This window comes from Xyrauchen texanus, chromosome 3, assembly GCF_025860055.1.
Source record: "Xyrauchen texanus isolate HMW12.3.18 chromosome 3, RBS_HiC_50CHRs, whole genome shotgun sequence".
Classification (NCBI taxonomy): Eukaryota; Metazoa; Chordata; class Actinopteri; order Cypriniformes; family Catostomidae; genus Xyrauchen; species Xyrauchen texanus.
This window is the reverse complement of record NC_068278.1, coordinates 57,408,108-57,425,015: the sequence shown is the minus strand read 5'-3', so window position 1 is coordinate 57,425,015 and position 16,908 is coordinate 57,408,108. Positions and strand designations below refer to the sequence as shown.

At 37.1% G+C, this 16,908-nt stretch overlaps 1 protein-coding gene across 1 annotated transcript in view; it reads left to right on the top strand.

Moving 5' to 3' along the window:
* The window catches only part of LOC127622986 (target of rapamycin complex 2 subunit MAPKAP1-like), a 44,168-nt gene that overhangs the window by 16,521 nt on the left and 10,739 nt on the right, over positions 1 to 16,908 (top strand). The window contains exons 6-8 of the mRNA XM_052097212.1: positions 1,474 to 1,650; positions 6,615 to 6,724; positions 16,726 to 16,833. Coding sequence (XP_051953172.1) covers positions 1,474 to 1,650; positions 6,615 to 6,724; positions 16,726 to 16,833 — 395 coding nt within the window. The remainder of the gene's footprint in view (positions 1 to 1,473; positions 1,651 to 6,614; positions 6,725 to 16,725; positions 16,834 to 16,908) is intronic.

Sequence of the window (16,908 nt, the reverse complement as noted above, 5' to 3'; positions counted from 1 at the left end):
ATATTTAAAAAAAAATCAGTGCAAAAAATCCAATCATGAATAAGATTTTTGCAGTTCATCTATGCCCTAATATCAAAAGAATATGATGTAACGTGAATGTTGCATTTCTTGATAGAAAAAAATATTTTATGCTAGAAATAAATTGTAGCTTAGCATAAAGCTAAATGTTCACATGATAATTTACAAGGTTAACAATTTTTGCAGCTCCAAACTTGCTTTAATCAAGCAATAAGGAATGAGCGGCATTGCTATATTGTGAATATTGTCCGCTTCGCATCGTGGCTAACAATGCCTTTCAGTCGTGACTATATTCACAATATTGCACAGCCTTGAGTGCCTTATTGCTTTTATAAAACGGTTACCACACAATACAAATATTAAGGACACAAATGTTCATTAAAACATATATATATATTTTTTTTGTTGTTAAAATCATTACATGCCATTCTTCCGCTAGAAGAAATAATAACAAAGTTTTTAAAGCAAGTCAGTCCACTGTTGGCCATCTTTGAAATGCTCTCGGGAGACTATTTCCAGTCATGACAGTGCATCTACTTGAATGGGGAAAGACCGAAATCTCAAAAAACAGTTGGTCAAGGTGATTGGCTGTTTTACCTGTAAGGCAGGACTTCCGTTCTACATACGTTGACTGTTGGGCGCTTAGCTCCTTGGTTGGGTGTTTCAGTTTCTCCCATTCATTTTAATAGAAGTGGCCCATCTCTACCATTTAAATAGTCTCTGATAATTGTAAAAAAAAAAAAAAGAGTAAACAGAACATTTCAAAGCATCAAGTATAACTCCCAGCTACAGAGTGATACAAATAGATGTTCTGTGAAGAGGACAGAGCAGTGCTTTATCATGAATAAAGCATGGCTGTTGACCGATCAGAACTATCCGTTTTATAAAACCCCACTAAAGAGTGTGCACAGCGATATCTGATCGTATGTGGATTCTCTTTATTAAGCTCACAAAGGCAAAGTTCCTCTATGACGTCATAATGGTGTGAAAGTGCTCTCTGTCTACACATGAATGCATGATAAGAAAGTGTTTCACTGCTGATTAAAGCTCCTCAGATTGCATAATTTATATAGATGAAAGTTTTCCAACTGAATGGTCTAGATATTAAATGGAACAAATGACCATAAAATGCATAGTAATCTTATCGGTAATCAAGATACTTTTTGAAAGTAAGTAAGTATTGTTGATTACCAACAATTTAAATACAGTTAGATTCATCCTCTTACTGTTCGAGGATGCATCCAAACAAACCCTCTAATGTTTATTCTTGAATGAATAGACCCCATTTATGTCCCTTTAATGAAAATGAATATGACCATTTTTGGCACAAGACACATTGACTTACAGTGGACTTCAGGGGAAAATAAAACTAAATTGTACAATATGGCCCCTTTAATTTTTAGTAATGTTGAGCACTCATAGTTGTATCTCTTTTCTCCTTTGTTAACTCCACAGAGAAAATGTCAACACTTACTGCCTGCACATCGCTGAGGATGACGGAGAGGTGGACACGGACTTCCCTCCTCTCGACTCAAACGAGCCCATCCACAAGTTTGGCTTCAGCACACTGGCTCTGGTGGAGAAATATTCCTCTCCTGGACCGGGGCCCAAACAGTCACTCTTTGTTCGAATGTAAGAAAGCAACTTGAGTCCTTCTTTATCAAGTTCAATTAGTACTCAACTTCTCAGAAGATCTTAAATAGTTTAAAGTGCATATTATTCCAAATATTTTTTTTCAAAATGTGATAACTTGCTCAGCCCCTATGTCGAAAAAGGTTTCCTCTCACAAGGTTCTCATTGCAGTTATCTAAATCTTTAAGGCCTTAAGTCGATGCGGTTATATAATGGTTGAAATATATAGTCATTCAAAATAAGTCTGAAGCTCTCTGTGATTAAAATATTCTGTTTCCTCACATGATTCTAAATGAAGCTCTCATCTCTTTTGTGAGCTCTCAATTAGCTTGCTGCTCTTCTGTGCATTTGGGACAATCTCTAATCAGCTGTTTGTTTAATGTGGCTGACAAAGCATTCGGAAGCCCCTATTAATTTGAAGTAGCTAATTAGATTTGAGTTGGCGCCCTGCCAAACACCCCTGGCTCTTAATAGGGCAATGTGTCTCTTCCAGAACCATGGTTTGGGTTGCTGTGTTGGTTCTGCTCATTGTTTTACCCTGTAGCGTTTGTGTTCATTCCACTTTTTCATGTGATGTTTTTTATTTTTTATTTAACCAGGTTGTTTGACATTTTTCCTTATTACAGATATCTTGATGATTCTGATTGAGGGGAAAAAAAACATGGTTTGCAGATTTATAATTTGGTGTTTGAAAATCGTTAACATGCCACATAGGCATGCACAATATATCGGCCTATATCGGTATCGGTTAGTATATTTGTTGTTGTTGTTATCGGTGTCTGTCTGATTTTGAAGGCAGATAATATCAGGACTTACTTATACCATCTCATACTGTGTCCTTTTTTATTTTCCCTGTTACTAAAGTACAGTACAGATTTAACACTTAACATATCGGTTATTGGTCAAAACAAAAATAATTACTGTATCAGTCTGATTAGTCCAGTATTGAAGGCAGACAATATCAGGTTATTTGTTCCCCATCCTAAACAGTACACCTTTTTTTATTTGTCAGGGTAGAAAAGTGCAATAAAGATAACCAAGATATCGGTTATCTCGTCCATGAAAAAAATGATAATATTGGACTGATTTGGCTGAAATTATAGATGGATAAAATCAGGGCTTATTCTTTTTCATCTTAAACAGTGTACATATTTATTTGCCAGGGTTGAAAAGTATAGTAAAGATTTATAATATCAGTCTTCATATCGTTTACATTTACATTTATGCATTTGGCAGATGCTTTTATCCAAAGCGACTTACAGAGCACTTATTACAGGGACAATCCCCCCAGAGCAACCTGGAGTTAAGTGCCTTGCTCAAGGACACAATGGTGGTGGCTGTGGGGCTCGAACCAGCGTCCTTCTGATTACCTAATTACCAGTTATGTGCTTTAGACCACTACACCACCACCACTCGGTATTAGGTTGATGTTATACACTGACATTTTTAAATGCCAGTGTATAAAGTACAGTACAGCTGTATAATATTGTTCATCATATTTGAACTTACAAGTGATGTCCGATTTATGGATTATTCGGTGCTTTTCAGTGAACTGGTTCAGTTTAATGATGCATTCGTAAATCAATCTGAATTTAATTTAGTTGTTTTTTTTAATCATTTTCCAATAATCACAAATAACTGAAAAGGTTATTGAAAAGTCAAAAAGTTTGGGAACTAGTTGGTGACCGATATATCACTGAGGCCGATACACCAGACAATATTTGCAATTAAATTTTTCCATTTGACTGATCAGTTTCTAAAGCCTCATGTGTATCATTCTTTCTCTCCCCTTCTCATCTAAAATTTCCTGTAACTTTTAATTGTCTTGTCTTATGATATAAAGGCAAATATCAATAAAACTAAAATAATTATTTGCAAATATGCTGATACCTCGTTTAAAAAGATGTAAATCACAAACCTAACAATACAAAACTTGAGCAAATCTGTAGTTTATTTTCCAGTGGTGTGCACATAAGTCTCTGAAGCACGTATTCACCCTGGATCAAAACTCTGTTCCACGGTCTCACGAATGTTGCATGATGGTGAGACTGTGACACTTCAAGCAGGATATCTGAGCTGCGAGGAGATTGCTGCTCGCTAGATCAGTACAAGCACATGAGAGCAACTACAAAGTAAAAGCACTTGACATGCACTATAATTAAATGTCTTTCTCCATCATTTTAACGCTGACAGGGAAGCGCTGCTGTGTGAGTGTTGTGAAGTGTGCGTCAGTGTAATGACTCCAGGCGGACACATTACAAAGGCTCCGCCCTCCCAACAAGTGTTTTTGCTGGTTTATGCTGTATTAACTGTAAATGCGTTAATCACGCATTTTAACATTTTAATTAATTGCATTCTGATAGGCCAAAGTAAATTCAAATTGTCCTCGTGTTATAAGTAAACTGCAAAAGTCTGTGATTTTATTGAATAAATATATAATCTGCAAGTGATGCACGCTTCAGAATGAATGTGTGAAGCCAGATGCTCACACTGAAAACACCTCATCAAAATCATCACTCGTGCTCTTGTATGAAATTACTGAGAGCAGAGCACGCTGAAGTGTGCAGCACATACAGTCTATACAGTATATGTGTTTAATTAAATCACAGCTTTACGGGCAATACAGGGATTAATAATAACATTGGGCTATGTAGCAAAATGCTTATCTGGAGGTGATATGGTTTACTACCATAAACAACAAACAGAAATGTTGAAATAAAAGCTTGAATTAAATGGATGCATGTATTTTTGCTTAAATATTACACTGGTTGAGAGATATTGTGCCTTGAAAAGAGTGGAAAGCCTAATGTTATTCGCTTTATCACATTTTGTGATATGTCATCATCATCATAATGGCCTGTCTGACACCCTGCTTTCTGGATATCAGCATCAGCCATTAAAAAAAAACTCATATCGGACAAACACTAGTGGGATCCCAGAACTTAGAGAAATGTGCAAATCTTGTAGAACATTGACCCAGCTTTTTTGTACTTTCCAGTGCATTTCGCCTGTTTTTTCTGTTTATTTGTTATTTATTCATCAGCTCTTAGCCATTGGTTGGTATTCTGAGTGCTGTGGGTCAGCTGCATGCTCCCTTCATGAGAGAGGCCACCGATGTATCACACAGGAACCTTGGGTGAGAACTGAGCCAGTGTTTTGGCCCCAGAGGGCCATCGGGTCTGCAACCTCTCCTGCTGGACCCTCTGCCCCTCTCAGGCCTGACGTGATGACTGTCAGAAGCTCTGGCTTGAGGCACACGGGTCATGACTGCTAAATGGAAGTGGACAAGCGAGTCCTCTGTTCAGAACTCAGAGTGTGCGCTCTGTTGTCTTTGGCCTTGGGTTGTTTTTCTGTTGTTGATGCAGTTGTGTCCACTGCTGTGATACACCCATGTGCTCAAAGTTTGACTGGTGGAATGCCCCTTGACTCAGTTGTGTTGAAGATGTGCTCTGTAAATGTGAGCTGCCCACTTCTGAGTACAATAAAGTCTTTATGTGTGCAAGAATGTATTGCTGTTGATACATAGCATGTCAATGAACATTGTTAATCAACATGAAGATTTTAGTTTATAATTTATATGAATGTATAAGCGAAAGTGTATATTTTTGGTGCTTTGATTTGGCTAAGTTTTAAGTTTCTCTCTTTTTTTCCCTTCACTAGGTCTTGATTTAATATGAGTTCATTTAAAATGCATGCATAATACTTCTAAAAGGTGCCGTGAAATAATGCATTGACAATAGGCCTGGGCGATATGTCTTAATTATATCTTGATATTTTTCAGCAATTTGACGATATTCTATATATATATATCTCGATAATTATGTATTTGCTCTAAAATGACTCAAAAGTGCTTTTTGTTAATTCAAATTAAAATATAATAATTATTTTTTCAATAAATAAACACAAGGGAGAATGAAATTCAATCATTTTCATTGATTACTAATGCATTTTTGGGAATGAACAAGTTGTGCAAAACTACGTCATTTACGTATTTTTTTTTAAACACTGGTTGAACATTGCATAATACTAAATTATTACTATTGATATACTATTATTATTCATGTAATGAACCCAAAATATAATGCTCTAATTAAAGGACAATACTATATTAACTAGAGGTAAACCGATATATCAGTTTTACCGACTAATTGGTGCTGATAGTTGTTTTTTGGAACCATCGTTTATCGGTGATAGTTGCCGATAGTTTAAGCATAAATCATAAATATTCAATAATAAATGTCCCCAAGTGTATTTCAGGCTTGTATATACTTAAAAAGTCCAGCCTCAAGCAACTACATTTTAATATTTTCTGGTTATTCTTGGGATTTTATTCATTTTGGACACAATTTCTTTCCCCGCCATAGTAAATAATGAAAAAATACATGTTTTTTGACATTCTATATATCGATATTTTACAAAACTATCGGCTGTTTAATCAGTTATCGGCCTTTCCCAACAGCTTAGTTATCGGTATTGCCTAAATCCACTATCTGTCGAACTCTAATATTAACTATCATATAAAAACAATGTTCTTGTTTTTTGTTTTTACACTTTTTATGCCACACTCAACATAGTTCATATTCACTCATTTTATCCAGTTTCCTCAGGCTTTGTCAAACCACAGTAAATGAATCATGACTCCATAAGTTTGATGTCTTAAAGCTGAAGTGTGCAAATTATGCACCACTAGCATCAACAAACTGAATTGCAAAAAATGTCTTTCAAACTAAATTTCATGAAAAATCTCTCCCTTCCTAAACCTACAGTTGTCTCTGTATATACAGCTGTGGTAAAAGGAAGTATTTTAACCAAAAAATATATTACACACTTAAGCTGTGGAGAAATTGGTCTGGTTTTACATTAAAGGTTTGAGGTTTTGATGCTGTGTATGACAGAAGATTCCAACTAACACAAATGTAAAATATTTATGCAATATGACTAAATTTACTTTTCTCACCCAACAGAAATGCGGCTCATGGTTTCTCCCTGATCCCAGTGGACAGCCTGAAAGTGACCATGAAGGAAATTCTACAGAAGGCTCTTAAAAAGAGGAAGGGCTCCCAGAAAGGGTCAGGTGGGACATCTCCAAGATTCATTTTTTATTTAATGCTAAAAGAAGTTTTTTTGATCATTTATATATGAAAGTCTTAAAGATGGAGAACTGAAAAAAAGCCTCTTTAACCTCTGCAGACCGACCTGTGGGTCCAAAAGGGGGCACTATGTTGTGAAAAAGGTTTACGCTTAAAATGTTTAAGTCTCCAAATATGTACTGTAAGTCAGGCATATGGGGTATCGTTTAAAAGCTTAGAATCTGAAGTTTTCAGAGATAACATTACTTCTGATTTATGTTACATAAAATAACAAAATAAGGCCTGAAAACAGGCTTATTTTGATGCACTAATACCATAGATTTTCAAAAGAATAACTAAGTGAAATATGATATCTGAAAGACATCAAATACAAACGTCTATTTTATGTGATGATCACTGTTGCTGTAAGCCCCAAATAGCTAAAAACTTTATATCTGCTTTTACCTTAGGCAGTTTAAAAAAAATAATAACATTGTTTACTTGTGTGAATAATCCAATTTTCTCCAATTATCTTAGATATCCAGAACAAAATATGTAGTCCAGCAGGAAAAGCTTGCTAAACAAATCATCTGACATATGATATCGACTATGGATGATAAAATGTTATACATCAACAGCAAAGGGGAGGTTCTCAGCTTTCTAATGACACCAAGATTGAGCTTCTAGTCCACTCAGAGGCCAATATATTCGATGAAACAGTGGGGGTGGCGCATGAACTGAAAATTAGACTGAATGTCTATGGACGATCACATCTGTGAGGGCTAAAATGTGTTAGAGCGCCACCTACATTTCAGATCGGCATTTTGTTTTGGAAGATAAGACTTTGTGGAGGGAGAAGGAGTAAACAGAACCCGAATTGCATGCTTACAAATTTAGGACAACAACAAAAAAAATATATTCATCATACAATTGTTTAAATGGAATAATTGGAGTCTTTTTTTATTTTATTTAAGGGGGTTCCTTAAAGAGTTAGACACATTTTTGGCAATTAGTCCACAGTATGTGTAAATAGTTAGCTTTTAAATTTGAGTGTGAAAAATTGCAGGCAGAGCCCAAAAAATGCCCCATAGTTGAAGAGATTAATTCTAAGGACTAGAGAGAGAGTATGCGTGTGGTAATGTAAATCTAAATTATGAAATTGGTGCCTTTTAAATTGTTGATCAAACTGGAATATATATGTGTGTAATTTCCATCTAAGAAAGTAAGTGAAGCCGTCTGCTGTGATTTGGATGATAAGCATGGCAGTGTGTTATCCTATTTCGTCTTTGATGAAAGGGGCGGGATCTGATAAGGTCAGACACTTTAATACAAAAAGGGCGCAGGTAATGGATTGCCCCATTGACGGCCTTGATGAGCCAGGGCAGCGGGCGAGATAAGAGGGGTGAAGTGAGAGAGATTGAACCTCAGACAGACTCAGAGATGGAGAAGTGCACATAAAGAATGGAAGGCAAATGGTGCACGAATGAAAGTGTATTAGAGAGAAAATGGATGAAACCCAGTGGAAATTATGGAGCGTAGAGAGTTAGTGGGGCTTCATCCCTCTTAAATTTACCAAACAATAAAATCAAAACCTACAGTGAGAGACGTTTCTTTCAGTGTAGCACCTTTGGTTTAAAGGGACTATATTCTATGCGTTTGTAGCATTTATTTTGTCCCTGTCTTGTAACGCTAGTCAGAGTTGGTCACCAAAAGTTAGATGTAATTAAGTCTGATTTTCAACTTCAACAGGCTAATGCTGTTTTCTACTTGACCTTTAAGACTTCTATATGTAAATTACCTCTGGTATGTCATCTTTACTTTTTATGAACATATCCTTTAATATGTATAAAACGGAAATTCATTTATAGACCTTATTGAATAGACTAATAGGCCGATAAACTTGGGGTGTGAAAATTTAGACAAATCATTTTGAACGGACTGTACTTGTATCCCTAACATCTGTGACTTCAATTGAATATATAATTTAAAATGTTACATTTAAATATTGCATCTGCTCATACTAGTCTATAGCTATTTCTTTAGACTTATCGTGTACAGGACATATTGTGTTGAATGCAATTTTTGGTTTGAAATGCCATCTGTTAAAAAATACTGAGAATCTGAAAGCTCTTCTAAATTTAAGAAATATTGTGGGAATAAGAGAAAAACAAATGTGCCAACTGTATCTTAACATGTGAGATCTTCAAGTTTCTTTGTCTTTTTAAAGTTATCAGAGGTGTAGCCAACACTCTCTCTTGGGAGTTATGTCTCCGGTGAATATATACATACAAAAAAGAAACAGTATTTCTCATTTTGGAGTTGTGACAGCTTAAATGGGCCAATGCTAAGCAAAGAAAATGTGTGTTGGTAGGGACAGTCTCATTCTAAAGACCATTTTACTGGGCACAAAATGTAATACACCCCTCAGTGCAAGATGATATCATCAATATTTTTGGTCTGTTTTCCTAAAAGAGAAAGCCTGTGCACTTCAAATGTGCATATCTGCTAAAAGATACGTTTTTCAACTTTTAGGTGTGTACTAGCATGTAAATGCCCTTAAAATTTACAAAGATGTTCTAAAAGCCACAAAACTCAATTTCGATTTCATATGGTCTTTAAGGGCCTGTTTACACTTGGCCACTTCATGCGTTTCACTGATCGGATAGCTATAAGATCATGAAAAGACCAGGTGTAAATGCCCTCCGAAACGCATTTGAGACGGATTGCAATCTGAACGCTCAGACCACTTTAGGAGGTGTTTTGACACTCATTCCAGAGCGAAACCGGTCAAGTCTAAGTGCATCTGGCTGTTCAAGTCACATATGTAAACTTTACCCCATCCAAACAGCGCTACGTCAGTATAGAAATAATGTGAAACATAACAGTTGTCACAAATATTTGCATTGGGTTTGCGTCTGCGCAGTAAATAATAACAAAGAAGGAGATGAATGCATGTTGTAGGAGAGACAGAAACGTTTTCCTCATTTATTTAATGCAGATCGCTGATGAAACTAAACACTGACATGAGCGCAGCTGAAGCGCATGACGTGTTGTATCTATTTGTATTTATGTATTTATTTGCATACAACACAGGAATTGAAGATCGGATTTATATCCCTTTGGCGGAGACACATTGATGTGACCAAGTGTAAATGAAATGAGCTTTTTCAATAGGATTGCAATCCGATCAGTAAAAACGCATGAAGTGGCCAAGTGTAAATAGGCCCTAAAAGTATAGCCGTACTCAGTCATGTGAAATGGCATATTCATGAGAGAGGCCACCGACGTGTATCAATGGTTTGAGAGTACTTGTGCCTGATGTACAGCCTTATAAGGAAAGGATTGATTTGACAGCCGCCCAAGAGAGCCCTTAGAGTGAATTTAATTGGAAACAAAGCAAAGTTGTACAGAATTGCCCTGTAGGCAGTGAGCCATTGCCCCTGTCCCAGCCCAGCAGCCCATCTCACAGGTGATTGTTTCTCTGAGAGTCTAAATGGTTGTGATGGGTTAGTCCTGAAGAGAAACATAAGACTTTGAAAACCCTGCGAGACCGCTCTCTCATCTGCATTTAGATTAGTATTGATTGTTTATTTACCCACTGGAGACAAAGAGACCTATCCAATCTTTTTTCTGCGTTGTTGCTTTCTCTTCAGATCCAAGCTTTTCACAAGCCTTTTTGTTTGTCTTTTAAGTTTCTCATTAAAATATTATTTATATTGACAAGCCGGTTCTCGCCGCCTCCTTTCTATTGAACTACGTTACAATCGCATATACAAATATTTGCTGAGAAAGCCCCTCATATAACAATAAATCAATATATAAAGATTATACATATTTATATAAATATATAATTATGCATAGTTATCTTTAAATATTAAAAAATTATATGATAACATATATTCAGATAATTAAAATGCAATACATTGTGGCAGAAGAGTTCATCATTGATAAGACAATACAAAAAGTGGCTTTAGATTACAATGTATTGTTTATTACCATATTATTGATCATTAATAAATCATTGACACACAGTTCACAGCAATCCATTACACAAGTGAATTTGTCAATCAGTTGGAGATTTATTATGAGGGCTTGTTTAAGGACCCGTCAATGTACACCTGCGTCAGACATGCTTGTGTAGCGTCTCGGGTGCGTTGCGTCATAAACATAATATGTTTAGTTCACTGTTTCAAGTTAAATATAGTTTAATACTCAATCTTTAAACCCATCTTGAGATCCCTTAGTTCGCATTTGCGCTCCTTCAAGTGGTTTTTGCAGTTTTGCATTGTTCTGCCTACTGAAGTGTTTTGTTCACTGTATAAACTGTGCGTTGCTCACACAGCTGAAATTTCACTTACTGCCCTCTGGAGTAAACAGGTGGTACTACAAGCTTGCATTTCTCAGGAATCTTCCATATTATGGTACGATTAATTGCGTAAATTTTTTTAAACCGTTATTTTTTTGTCAAATGAATCGCACTGAATTAATGCGTTAAATCGACAGCCCTAATATACAGTATATATATATATTTAGATTTTTATCAAAATACATTTTATAGTTTTTACTTTTGGTATCGTGACAACACTGTGCCCTTTGTAAAGCTGCTTTAAAATAACTTGAATTTTGAAAAGTGCTATACAAATCTATTGAACTACCAAAGTTATTATATTTATAAATATCACATTTTTGAACAGCTTCAAACAAACCTTTGGTCCTAATCAAGCTAGTCACCACTGAGAAATGGCTTAATTTAGGCTAAATCTGCCTTGGCTTGTTATAAATCCTGTAACTTGTAATCATCACCCATTCCTATGTGGTATGTTTAATTATTTATTGTGCAATTTAAAAATGTTATTAGGGATGGACATTTTTTTAGTCATTTTGTAGTTGAGTACTCTAACCCACAAAGTAATAGATTACTTGTAAAATAACATGTTAGTTAGAGGTATCAAGTATGACATGTACATGAAATTAAAATTTTGTTTTATTTACAAACGGTTTCAAAATAAGCTAACACAGGGCGGGAATTTTGTTTACCGAAATAATTTTGTGTGCCCTTGCAATAAATTTACTATGGTTTTACTTCCCAATTTAGATTAATTTAACCTTGATATTCATAGTAAAACCATAGTAATAATACAGGAAAATGAAAACTATGGTAATAAAAATCAAGATTTTGTGGTTAATATGGTTTTAATGCAAATGGTATTTGTAGTAAAACCATAGCAACCACACTAATTACCATGGCTAATCTATGTAAATATATGGATACTGTATTAAAACCATGGTTTCTGCCAAAAAGCATGGTTACTTCCTTTTTATAGTTAATACAATACCACGATTGTAAAACCATTGTTTATGACAAAAAACAAAAACAAAACATGGTTAGCCTACAACAGTCATGATTACTACAATATTACTATAGAAAAATGACTGGTTACTACAGACCGTCTAATATATTACTATAGTTAAACTATGGTATTTGTATAGTAAAACCATAACCACAAAATTACTGTTTTATTGCCATAGTTTTCCTGTATTATCAATATGGTTTCACAACTAATATCATGGTTAAAATATGGTTACTGTAGTAAAACCATAGTAAATTAATTGTGAGGGAATGCTAAACTTATTGCAAATGAATGCAAACTATTGCGAGGGAACGCAAAAGTTTTTGGAAGGGAACTCAACTTATTTTGAGGTAAAGTGTTACACTTTAAAACTATAATGCAATAAAAGAAACGAGGGAGACGAGGGTAAGGAGTAACAGGCATGTTTTATTAGCAACTCTGTATTTAGAAAACAATGAACTCCAGAGTTTTAAAAGATCAATAACCACAAGCTCCCCACTCCAGCCGGGGTGGGGAACCGGGAGAAGAGTCAACATGCCCAAAAGCCCGTAAACAAAATGGCACAGCTCACAACCGCTCAACTCCCAGCACACTCCAACCTGGGGACTTCCATCTTATATCATAGAGAAGCACACTGCGCACCGGTGTGCCACATTGGCAATCACCTCACCCGAGAGAGAGAGAGAGACAAACTGAGAAAGGACAGACAAATCACTACAAAACTGCACACCCAAACAATACGGCCTCAGCCATCACAGAAAGCAAAATTTATTGCTAGGGAATGCAAGCCATTATGAGGGAACATGAAACTTGCAATCTAATCCTGCATAGAGGACACTAAGGGGCTCCATAGTAACCTGTGCTGACGGCAATAAGGGTAACCCACATACTGTATCTAAAAATGTATATCAATTCACATGTTATTATTCATAAAAACAAGTGTTGAAAGTTGGCTTTTCAACTTACCGGTCTAATAAGCTTCTGAGTTTCTTGTACCGCTTCCCATTTCCTTTCCAACATGAAAACAGATCCTTGTCCATTGGTATGCATCACTCCGATGAGAAAAATGACCAACAGAGTTGGTTAAAATATTAAGGGGGGTCTGGGTAGCTCAGTGTTAAAGATGCTGGCCAGCACCCCTGGAGTTCACTAGTTCGAATCCTGTTGAGTGACTCCAGCCAAGTCTCCTAAGCAACCAAATTGGCCCGGTTGCTAGCGAGGGTAGAGTCACACGGGGTAACCTCCTCGTGATTGCTATGATAGGGTTCTCTCTTGGTGGGGCACCTGGTGAGTTGTGTGTAGATACCGCGTGGGTCTCCACACGCTCTCTGTCGCTGTGGTAACGTGCTCAGTGAGCCATGTGATAAGATGCACTGATTGACGGTCACAGAACGATTTTTGAGTAGCGTTTTTAATAGTCGACTACCTGGTACAGAATTAGTACTTGATTAGTCGATTTAGGCACATGCCTAAATGCATATGTTTATTTAATATTTATTAAACACATCTCAGGATTTTAAACTGTATTTAGATATGTCCCTTTTTTGGTAGCAGCTTTTTAAACTGAAACGGTAGATTTTAAACACTAGGAAGGGTGTACACTGTAAAATATGATGAGTGTTATGAGCAGCTCAGGGTTTGTGAAGCTCGATGGGTCTGTTGGGGGAGATAAGGGGCATTGAATTCTTCATGTGCCTTATCAGGGTAAATGTTGGTGACATTAGGAAGCTGGTGATGGCTGCGGTTTGGGACCAGTGTGTGAACTACAGATGAGTTCAGGAGCTTAGAAGAAAGAATAAAGACCATGACTTTTATTCTCTATGTGCTTAGAGGAACATATTTAGACATTATACAAAGATGAACATTTCAGGTGTTGCATTACTTGTGTGGATTTTGGGTATTTACGTAGTATCTGTTTTATTTTGTGCCTGGCTTGATATTTCAAAAGAGTCGTGCAGCGAAGCAGGAAAATTAATTTGTAGCTTCATGCGTTGTATCCAAGTCTCTGGTTATTACAGGATCATTGTACCAACAATCATATCTGATCAAATCGAAGGTTCTCAATTAGCCTTTGTAATTTCTCGTCCTCTACAGCACATCTTCCATGGGGGGTGCCTCAAGGCTCCATTCTTGCAACACATTTTAATTTCTTTATATATGCTACCAATCGGATCTATTTTTAGGAAACATGGTGTGTCCTTCCATTGTTATGCTGATGACACCCAATTTACCTGCCTCTGAAACACTCAGAAAATAATGTTTTCCAACATCTAATGGCCAGCCACAATCATGTCACAGTCCAAATCATTTTATGCACTGCACTGCTGCCACGTGATTGGCTGATTAGATAATTGCATGGATGATTGTTGGTGCCAGATGGGCTAGTTTGAGTATTTCTGTAACTGCTGATCTCCTGGGATTTACACACACAACAGTCTCTAGAATTGTAACAAAATCAAAAAGCATCCAGTGAGCAGCAGATATGTGGATGGAAACACCTTGTTGGTGAGAGAGGTCAACAGAGAATGGCCTGACTAGTTTGAACTGACAAAGTGTACGATAACTCAGATAACCACTCTGTTCAATTGTGGTGAGAAGACTCTAATCTAAGAATGCTATTCTGAGATGCGGGTTGGCGCTGTTTTGGCGGCAGCACGAGGAGGACCTACACAATATTACGCTCTGGCAACTTGGCAACCACCCAGAAGACCTTAGCAACAGTGTAGTTATGCTCTGGTAGCTTAGCAACCACCTAGAACTCCATAGCAAACTCACAGCTACGGTGTGGCAACCACCCAGAACACCCTAGAAAATGCTTGGCTACTCTCTGGCAACCTAGCAACCACCCAGAACCTAGCAAATGCGTAGCTATAAACTGGCAACATAACAAACACCCAGAACACCCTAGTAACCACATAGCTACACTCTGGCAACCTAGCAACAACCCAGAACACCCTAGCAAGCTCTTGGCTACACTCTGGAAACCTAGCAACCACCCAGAAACACACTAGCAACCGCATAGCTACACTCTGACAACTTATTAACCACACAGACAAACCTAGCAACCATGTAGCAACATTCTGGAAACCTAGCAACCACCCAGAACACCCTAGCAACCGCATAGCTACACTCTGACAACTTATTAACCACACAAACAAACCTAGCAACCACGTAGCAACATTCTGGAAACCTAGCAACCACCCAGAACACCCTGGCGACTGCATAGCTACATTTGCCATATTGCTCTTGTGGCTGTGTATAATAAAAGATTTAAGCCCCTCTAAGGCTGTGCGTTCCAGTGATTTTACCATGGTAAAATGGTGTAGTTTTACCTCTTAACTGTAATACAATTATTGTCAACTGTTAAATTGGCTTTTTCATTATTCTATAATTGAAGAACTTGACAACAATAAATCCTAAACTCTATCTTTATCTGAGCTACTGATATTTGAAGATCACTTTGGCTTTTAAGAGCTCTCAGCTCATTGAGAATAGAGCAGGTTTGGAAAGGTCACATCCCATGTTTCTCAATTAGTCACACTTTCTTATTCTTCAGTGTCAAGTCAGTTATAGGGATTCACATTTTCTTCCATACATAAGAGAGCTGCTGCCTCCATTTTGTCAACTAGTCCCATACTTGCACTTCAAGCCAAGAATCTGAGAGCTGCATAAAATATGTTCACTTCTAACTGAAGTTTGTTTTGCTTCAGTTGTGTTCTGATGTATCTCGCATTGGGCTCTAGGGAGTTGAGAACATATTTCTTTCTCAGTGGAGGTTGTCAGATTTCGGAGGCTCTGGTGACATTTTGGAAACCATGAAATTTGCAAAAGGGTAAATATCGCCTAGAGTGTTTGCCCTATTTAGATTGGCAGCTGTATTGTTGTTTTTTTCTTCTTCTTTTCTGGCAAAATGAGAGAGTGTCTTGATTCTGCCTCTGGGCATGATTTCTCTTGCATCCCTAAAGAAAAAGAAGGATCAGTTAAAGCCATGTTTTGTTTTGGTAGTGTAAAAACCAATTGCTTGTTCCTACAAGACAATAGTTATAAATGGTATTTCAAAGCGCTTTACACTGTGACTCATTCTCCCATTCTCACACACACACCAATGACAGCAGATCTGCCATGCAAGGTGCTAGCCTGCCATTGGGAGCAACTTGGTGTTCAGTGTCTTGCCCAAGGACACTTCATCATGTGGAGTCGTGTGGGCCGGGAATCGAACCACCAACCCTACGATTAGTGGCCAACCCGCTCCACCACCTGAGCCACAGCTGCCCCATGTAAATAATTATAAATTGACATTCACAGCACTCTATTGCACTAAATTAGTCAAACGTTAATGGAAGCCAAATGCCATTATTATTTAGAAAAACAAATGGAGAAAGTTGGCTTTTTATAAAATGCCTGTGTTCAGAGATTTTACACACATAATGGCCTGTTAAGCTTCCGAGTTTCTCGTACTGCTTCACAGTTTCTTTCCACTATAAAAGCCAATCCTCTTCTGCTGGTTTGCATGACTTCAACAAGAACCAATATCAATACAGTAGGATTTAGTAAGAATCTAAATGTTCTGTTGAGCTCTGTTTGAGCCTCTTGAATGGGTTTGACCTCATAAGAACCTCATAGCAAACACAAATGGTTTTGTGGGCATGTTTCAGGTCCCACGTATCGTCTGGAGAAGCAAACTGAACCGAACTTGGCAGTAGATCTGGACAGCACGCTGGAGAACCAGGGAACACTGGAATTCTGCTTGGTCAGAGAAAACAGTAAGTTCAGATGACATTTCAAATACAACACACTTATTTTTATCTTTGAACACACTCATGAAACAGCACTTGAAC